This window comes from Amyelois transitella, chromosome 2, assembly GCF_032362555.1.
Source record: "Amyelois transitella isolate CPQ chromosome 2, ilAmyTran1.1, whole genome shotgun sequence".
Lineage (NCBI taxonomy): Eukaryota > Metazoa > Arthropoda > Insecta > Lepidoptera > Pyralidae > Amyelois > Amyelois transitella.
Window position 1 is genome coordinate 7,387,244 of NC_083505.1, and position 8,633 is coordinate 7,395,876.

Sequence of the window (8,633 nt, forward strand, 5' to 3'; positions counted from 1 at the left end):
TAAAATACATCTTTTAATATTAGGCCATTAAGCCCATTTGTATTTTGTAAATATTGCCCAGTAACATTTTACAGTATTAATAATAAACATAAGTTTACGTAATATTTGAAAAACATACTTTTTATTTATATTTCCATTTTTCTCATCATCCAGTGAAAAAATCCCAAGATAGAGAACGACATGGTAAGTGGCACCGCCGAGGCTTTAATCCAGGACCAAAGACTGCAATAAAAAAAAATATCTTCAGCAACATTTCTTTCATATTACTGTTTGGTATTTTCAACTTATTGTAATTTAAGAACATCAATAATTTGTTCCGGAAATTTAAACAAAATTATAGTAATTATTTTTGTTCAAAGTTCATCCATCGTCAAAGGTTTATCTTGTGCTTTTTATCTTAATTATCACTCACTCGTATGGATCGTCCGATATGTAGTAGGGTTGCGGAGTGGGCACCAAGCCGCAGTCCACGATGAACACGCGTTTGGTCGGCCGGTCCTCCACGTCCGTCGGAGTATGCTCCACCATGTGTACTATGTTCTGGCCTTCCACCACCTACAAATAAACCATTATGTTGGTCACGCTTTGAATACTTGAATGAAAGTTATACATAAAGTTATATAGATATTCGCACCGGTTCTTATGAAAACCGGCGCGAACGACATCGCAGGCAACAGCTAAAATTTTTCGTAATTTCGAACAGTTCGGTAAGAAGGTAAATATTTACATACAGTAAAAAGTAATAACATAGCTTACCTTTCCAATAACTGTGTGTAAGTTATCAAGCCATGGAGTTCCAGTAGTAGTTATTATAAATTGGCAGCCATTAGTATTTTTTCCTTAAGAAACAAAAAAAAAACAAAAATTGCAGTTGTTTTTCTTCCACATACATTCCATATAACTACCAAAACTTAAAAACAAAAATCAACATGGAATCATGGAGGCTTTGATCAAATTCTAAAATTTAATTACTTCAATGCAACTAACATCACACATCTAATCACGTCTTTATCCCTTACTGGCTAGTAGTAGTGAAAAATTGTAAGACCACATTCAGTTGTATGACGTATTGATGTAATTAAGTTTCAACAACCATCAAAAAAGTATTATCCCTCATGAATTACCTTTATTAGCCATAGACACAAATCCTGCCATGCTATGCTGAGTATCAAGGTTTTCATCCTCAAATGTATTGCCATAAATGCTTATTGAACCAGTTCCATTGTCATATACCACATCCCCACCTGCATTTAATAAAAAGGAAAATAAAGAAATGGAGAACTCAGTCCATCATATTAAATTGGAAAGATACTATTAAAATTTAGTTTAATTAATTTCGTATAGTGCAATAAAATAGTATAATGTACAGTGCAAATTAGAAGCAATAAAATTGTATAAACTAAATTTAGATTAAATTTAATATTTAAATACGTACCTTGAACCATAAATCTTTTTATTATTCTGTTGAAACTTGTGCCTTTATAAGACTTTCCTTTTATGCCCTTAGTAGCAAGAACTTTAAAATTCTTCACAGCTCTTGGGGCCAAATCCCCAAACAATCCAATCACCACTCTTCCCAAATGCTTCTCCTCACTGTGTATATCAAGATAAACCTGATCAGTTACTCGAAATTTTCTAGCCTGGAACAATAAGTATATATTTTGTTTACCTGTCAATACATGAGAAATTTCATCATCCTCAAATGACTGAATTAAAAATACAAAAATTTGTGAGTATTTCAAATTACATTTGTGTAAGAAAAACTTCCAAGTAAAACAAATAGTAAAAAATATTTGTAAATTAACATTTTGTACAATAAAAATGCACGATATTAAGTGAGCACACTGTCTTGTATAATGTGGTACTGTGAGTAGAATATTCCTTAATTTAATAATACACACTACTGGGCAAGGAATCAATACAAGTGTCGCCACAAGTACTTGCCCATCATTAAGGCTGATGGATTAGTATTTAAGGTTTACAATACAATACAAATTATTTTTATTGCCCATAAAAAAAAACATGTGTAGTAGAAACACACATTATAAATATGTTGAGCCAAGGCGGACTTATTGCTAAGCAATCTCTTTCAGCCAACCTTTTTAACTTTGAAATTCCTTCACAAATAGAGATGTTTTCACTTAAGTGATGTCTTACTTGTATTGAATTTCAGTCCCAGTTGCAACTCCCCACCATAATGTTAAATATGGGCTGACTGTTTGTCTCGGTTCTCACCTCGGAACAACAGGTTTCTGATTTTTTTTAAAGAAGCTTATTTTACTGCTGAAGGTTTTGTCTGTATCAGTGCCAAATATCATAAAAATAGGTCATTTTTGAGTTAAATAAAGCAACAAATCTTATGTCTTCATAAGTTTGTCACAGAGATTGAGTTTAGGGGGAAGCTGAATCAAGAGTCGGAAGATTGTCATTAAATAAAATAAATGAAAAAGAATGTTCATTATTGAGAAATGTCAGTCCTTAGTACTATAAAAGGAATATACTTACATCATACTTAGCCTCTGGAACAAAAACAAATAAAACATGCTAATATGTTCAAACTTCCTCATTATCACTGTTTTTACTGTCTAAAGGGAGAATGCATATTTCAACTGTTCCACCATCATTGCCACTTGCTGACTTTAAGTTGACAGCATTTCCAGACTCATGTTTAGTGTGAAATTTAATATGCAATTTTAATTTATCAGTTCGAGTGAACTCCTTCTTGCAATCTAAGGTATCTCTGAAAGGGCATTTCAGTTGGTTTTTTGTCTGATGCAATCTCATGTGCCTTTGCAATAGATCTTGCCTCTTGAATGTGTAGTTACATATGGAACAAGTGAATTGTCTGTCCCCATGTTTTAGCATATGTGATGTCAAGTACTTTTTCATGAGGAAGCTGCTATTACACAAATCACATTTGAAAGACTTCAATTTCCTGTGAATTTGAAGATGCAAGCGTAATCTTTTGTCACTTGCAAATGTTTTGTTACAATGTAAGCAAATCTTTTTATGAGATTCTGTAAGTCTATGCAAAGACAATTTTTCAGGCCTTTTGAATGTAGCATCGCACTGGGAGCATTTGTAAAGTTTTGATTCCACAGCATCAACTTTTAAAGTATTGTGATTTTGATAATGAACGGCAATATTTTCCAATGAATCAAAAGATTTTACACATATGTAACATGAATAAGTAGGATTTTTATGACTTAAAGAAATATGATTCAACAAGCTTTCAACAGTATCATAAAAACATTCACATTCACTTTGAATGCATTTAAATTTTTTTAGTGATGTGTGAATTTTCAAATGAGACCTGAATTGCGTATAATTGGACAATATTGTGCTGCAATAGGAACATGAGTAACATAGTAAATCAGCCTCAGAGTTTTTTGCTGTTGTCTCACTAAGACCATCAGGCCAAACTTTATGACACAAAATATGCCTTTGTAAATGTGAATTTTGTACAAAACACCGGCCACATACAGGACATTGATAAGGATTATCAGAGTGTGATTTTAAATGAGTTAATAATGTTTTAACTTTCCTAAACTTCTTCTTACAATATTTACAATTTATATCCTTGTATGAAGTTTGGTCTTCCTTATTCCAAGTATTTGTAACGGGTGCTTCGCAAATTGTTTTCTCGGTTACTAATGGTTCTACACCGGCTGGTTTTACGAGATTTGAAATAACTGTTGACGATTTATTAACATGAAGTTCTTTCTCATTTCCACAGGACTTTTTTTTATGATCCAAGAAAAGATGTAAGGAATTGTATACAACTTTACATAAACCACAAACAAAAATATCTTGTTGTATCGCATCAAGTACCAAAATATGAGCCATAATAATAAAATGTGCACTGAAATACTGCAACTGCACCACAGATATTAATAAAGACTGCACCTGCAATCTTAAAAGGGAGCCTTGTCACAGAAAATAATAAATAATGTTTAAGGTAATGCCAAAGATAATATATCCAATAACTCTCGTTATATAGAGCAGGCAAAGGGAAGGCAAACTAGCCCATGCAGCCAAACCATCCAATGTTGCCAACTTTGCAGTTACTACGCTTTTTTGGCCAAGTCTGGCATTTGTGGTTGGCGCCCGTTTTAGCACCCATTTTATTTCATTAATATTCAAAGAATACGGAAATTGAAACCAAAAACTTTCTATGAAATAAGTTTAACTCAAAGTACAGTAAATTTTGCACCAAATTCAAAAACTCAAAGAGACTGTTGCACAATATGTTTGTGTCAAATCAATCAAAGTTGTAACCAGTCAATGTAACCGAGAAAAAAATAAAGTGCAGACGTTCCATGCGTTCCACATAAATCTCCACCAACAATATTTTACTCTTTGTGAAACTTCGCATTACATATATTTTGAATTTGAATGTGACATGACGTTACCGAATAGTAACTATATTATTTACTAGCGGACCGCCCCGGCTTCGCACGGATGCACAGCCGATACTAAATATATCTCTATTAGAACTAACTAAAGGACCGCCCGCAAAGCGGCTAACTAAGTCTTGCTTCCGGCAAAAGTGTCACTTCTGCCTGCAGTCCCGGGCCTTGCAGCAGAAATCGTAATATTTTAATTTCACCACAACTTCAATACCAAACGTCCAATTTTAATCATTCAAAGACCAAATATTATCTACATAAACTGTACTTATTGATGAAATTATTTATTTTGATAAGGATTAGTAAAAAAACGCGTTTAAATGTAGACCAAAAAAAATTCAAGATTTTTAAATAAAAATGTGGTTGTTGTACCTTACTCGACATAGATAAGTATAGTGTGTTGCGGACTTTTTTGTAGATATTTATAAGATCTACAATTACTTAAAACATTTTATGGTTCTATCTTTTGTAGTTTAGGCAGCGTACGCAAAATAAGTAATTTTTTGGTTGATTTTTTTCAGTTTGTGTCCGAAAAATCCAAATATATTACGGAACCCTATTTTTTTCCAAAATAAAATATAGTCTATGTTACTCGTGAATAATGTAGCTTTCGAATGGTGAAAGAATTTTTAAAATCGGTCCAGTAGTTTTTGAGCCTATTCATTACAACCAAACAAACAAACAAACAAAGTTTTCCTCTTTATAATATTAGTGTAGATGTGTAGATGAAAGAATAACCATAAGTGGTTTTTCCCCGCGCCTAGAATTGCCAGGCACAATAAATAAATAGCTTTACTCTACTACTCAGTCGAGGGTGTGTAGCAGTTTAGAACCTCTGTCGCAGCCATATTTATGCAGAGATTTATGTACACTTTTAAATAATAAGACTAGATAAGGTAATGCCCGCGTACTCTGTTTTCGGTTTGTGAATATGGCGCTTTTTATAAACAATTTAGAGCTTTTTCAACAGGGACATTTGGCAGCCGCGGTGCCGTCATATGACATTTTGACGAAGTCTGTTTGACAGTAACACATTAATAAGTTTATAGGTAGTTATTGTAATAAAAGACAAACTTGTTTTTGTTTCTTCCATGCAATTTGTATATATAGGCAATTTTAATTATCTAAATACGACTTTCACTTTAAACTTGCCGATTATCAATACAATTTGTGACTTGCCATTTGTTAATCTTTTTGGTGCAGTGCGAATCAATAGCTAAAATCATGACGGTAAACAATACTATAGCTCATCAACGCCTAGTTCTCAGTGGCGATAGAGAAAGGTGTGTAGGTACCAATATAAATTTAGTTTTTATCCCATTGCCTTACAGAAGGCCATTTGAAATCTACGATAGATTAACAGCAACTTAGGTATTTTGCTTCACTGCCAGCTTGTCCAGTATTGAAAATAAATCTATCTTTTATAGAATTTGATTGATATTTTTGATTGAGATTGTAAAAGTCAATAAAGGGAAAGAATTATAAACTTGGGATTTTGTTCTTTTAGGTGAGAGGTCATTATTTGAATCACAATGCCATCATTATGCCATAAAGTTAAATAATGCCTTTTAGTCTTTTCTATGTTGGCTCTACCCCGTAAGGGATGAAGACGTAATTATATGTATGTACATATGTTGATCTAATAACATTTTTAGGTTAATAACAGTCCTCGCCTAACTGAAGACTACACATATTCCTGTTTTCTATCAGTTGCAGTATTAACATATACATATATAACCAGTCTGTTATCATCCTGTCCCTGGCTAGCAGTTTCCTTGACTGTTTTAAGTTGGAACCTTGGGGAGCAATTAAGAAAAATATCTAGTATGAAGTTTATTTTATGGACATTGCAGACACCTATCTGCCTTGATTAGACTTTTACATTTCCTGCAGCAGTTTCATTTTGCAAAATATAACCCCATTGTTTTCAGATTTAAAGAACTTTTGAGAAGGCGCTTAATAGAATGTGGATGGCGAGATCAAGTACGGATGCTGTGCCGGGAAGTTGTCAAAGATAATGAAAATAACAATGTAACATTTGATATGTTAGTTAACAGAGTCACTCCTCGAGCTCGAGCATTAGTTCCAGATACAGTCAAAAAGGAACTGCTTCAAAAAATAAAAACACATCTTTTAACTCAAAAAGATCAATAGATTTTAATAATAGAATCATCACACATTAGTTTACTGTTTAATTATCTCTTAATTTGCATTTAAGCTTATTTTAATAAATGAAAGACATTATACAACCAACAGTATATTTTATTTATAAACATTTTATACATTTAGGTTAAACAAAATATATATATATATATATTGCTTATATATAATACTGCCATTGTTTCATTTAAGAATGTCATGAAAATAATGTTTCGAGATACCTTTTTGTCATGGGCAGACTTGCAGAGAATAGCAAAACATAGCTTAAGTCTGCTGCAGAAAATTAAACAGGTTAGTTAACTGACCAAAAATATACCACATCCTGCAAAAGTTATGCATATAACATAGAACACACATTGTATGAATTATTAGCATTTATAATAATTACAGATAACTGAATTTTGTCTTCCTCATAAATGTAATCATAATAAATACTCATTTAAATGGACAACACAAGATTTACTGAGCACGATGCCTACTTGATTACTGTACTGTTATATTTGTATGATCAACAGTGTGGCGATGTGGTGAGGTATTCATAAGTCACACAATCTTTGAAGTTTATTTATAAAGTTAGCTGCTTTTCCCCGTTACTGCTAATAATAGAATCGCGCTCATAATTTTATAATACCAATTAATGTAGACCAGCAGCAAATTTGTAAAAAATGCTCATACAATATTCTTTCATTGGAATTAATAAATAATTACTAAATGGCTCTGATGATAAGGTTATTTAATCCCAAGATATTTTTAAAAGATACAAATGTATATTCATTATTGTTATCTTCTTTTGGTTCATTACTTATGAATAGGTTTATGAAAATAATAAATTGTCTAATTATCATAAATAGAATGCATCTATGGCACGCTGAGGAAGCTCGTTATTTTTATTATTTTGAAATTAGGTAATGTGTGCAATTAAAATAATATTCTTTATTTAGGGCTATTTATGGGTCAATTATTACTAAAACTTATCTTTATTGCACTAGGTAATATCATTGCATAAATGTTTATTGATTATTTATATGCGAACTGCATGATTTGAGATGTAAACTGTGAGATATTAATTTTATTTTAAGAAGAATGATTGTATATTTTAGGTTTCTAAGAAATAACATCATTTTTAAAACCAGTTTTCATTGAGCTAGGTATCCCAAGTGAATTTAAATATTTTTGAGCAATTATATTATGAATGAATAGAACTTAAACAACTTAATGGATAAATGCAATTAACTTATAAATTTTAAGTTTTTTTCGCTATTTATGAACAACTGAAACAGAAAATGATTTATTAGACATACAAGTATACTAACATCAGTTTCAATAGTAGATATAGCAAATGCGGTGGTAAAGAAATTCATTAACAAAGTAATTTGTTTGGTAAGCAAGCAGTATTCTGCAATAAAACAGAATAGCACAAACCTACACTTATTTACATTTCCCTCAACATTCCATGACAAAATTAGCAGGTAACCATTAAAAACAGTGTACTTAAATACATTAAAGTATACAAAGTTGTCAAGAATGGTGAATTATTGAAGCATATGAGCAATAAAACTTCTTACAATAACATTCTTAAAGCTCTTTAATGACAGATACAAGTCTGATAAATACAGTTTAATATTATTTACAAATATTACAAATGGAATGTAATTTGGACTTCTTTCACTATCATCAAATACACATTTCTCTAGGTATATTTGATTATGATATCTTAATTTTGTATATTATGTATAACAATATCAGTACTCTCTTAATGCCAATTTAACTAATAATAAATTTCCAACTTAACATATAATATTCTTAACAAAGCCATGAAAGGTAATATAGCTTTGCCTTTTTTATTATTTCTTATTTCAATTTCATTACTACCCAAACCCTTATGCCTTAGCTAAGAGAATATGGCCTTTGCTCAACAATGACCACGTCAAGATGGTAATTTATAATTGAAGTTTTTTAATCCCTGTTGTCCAGATTTTTTAAACAAACAAAGATAATTAAACGAAATATTTTTATGGTTGTAATTCCATGTGGCCAGTCGCATTTACTAAATTGCTTTGCATA

At 31.5% G+C, this 8,633-nt stretch overlaps 2 protein-coding genes across 4 annotated transcripts; one reads left to right on the forward strand and one right to left on the reverse strand.

The window, feature by feature from the left end:
* Positions 1 to 54: 54 nt before the first annotated feature.
* On the reverse strand, positions 55 to 3,978 carry LOC106133626 (peptidyl-prolyl cis-trans isomerase, rhodopsin-specific isozyme-like). Of its 3 annotated transcripts, XM_060945336.1 has the most exons (6): positions 2,158 to 2,296; positions 1,436 to 1,640; positions 1,125 to 1,244; positions 757 to 839; positions 413 to 555; positions 55 to 222 (listed from the first exon to the last, which is right to left on the reverse strand). In XM_060945336.1, the coding sequence occupies exons 2-6, from the start codon at positions 1,443 to 1,445 to the stop codon at positions 126 to 128; spliced, it is 453 nt and encodes a 150-aa protein (XP_060801319.1). In that variant the 5' UTR covers positions 1,446 to 1,640; positions 2,158 to 2,296; the 3' UTR covers positions 55 to 125. The 3 variants fall into 3 exon arrangements, 2 of the variants coding, with proteins under 2 accessions (XP_060801319.1, XP_013188876.1); XR_009656963.1 differs by lacking the exons at positions 55 to 222; positions 413 to 555; positions 757 to 839; positions 1,125 to 1,244 and adding an exon at positions 2,506 to 3,978 and having other exon boundaries at positions 1,501 to 1,640; XM_013333422.2 differs by lacking the exons at positions 55 to 222; positions 413 to 555; positions 757 to 839; positions 1,125 to 1,244; positions 2,158 to 2,296 and adding an exon at positions 2,506 to 3,978 and having other exon boundaries at positions 1,500 to 1,640.
* A 1,461-nt stretch (positions 3,979 to 5,439) lies between these two features.
* Positions 5,440 to 6,662, forward strand: LOC106133613 (enhancer of yellow 2 transcription factor). The gene is made up of 2 exons (XM_013333407.2): positions 5,440 to 5,692; positions 6,341 to 6,662. Exons 1-2 carry the CDS (start codon positions 5,634 to 5,636, stop codon positions 6,561 to 6,563), a joined length of 282 nt encoding a protein of 93 aa, XP_013188861.1. The 5' UTR covers positions 5,440 to 5,633; the 3' UTR covers positions 6,564 to 6,662.
* Positions 6,663 to 8,633: the final 1,971 nt, after the last annotated feature.

Coding starts and splice junctions, on each gene's coding strand:
- LOC106133626 (XM_013333422.2), bottom strand. CDS start 3,846: ATGGCTCATATTTTGGTACTTGATGCGATACAACAAGATATTTTTGTT.
- LOC106133613 (XM_013333407.2), top strand. CDS start 5,634: ATGACGGTAAACAATACTATAGCTCATCAACGCCTAGTTCTCAGTGGC. Junction 5,693..6,340: donor CTCAGTGGCGATAGAGAAAG/GTGTGTAGGTAC, acceptor CATTGTTTTCAG/ATTTAAAGAACTTTTGAGAA.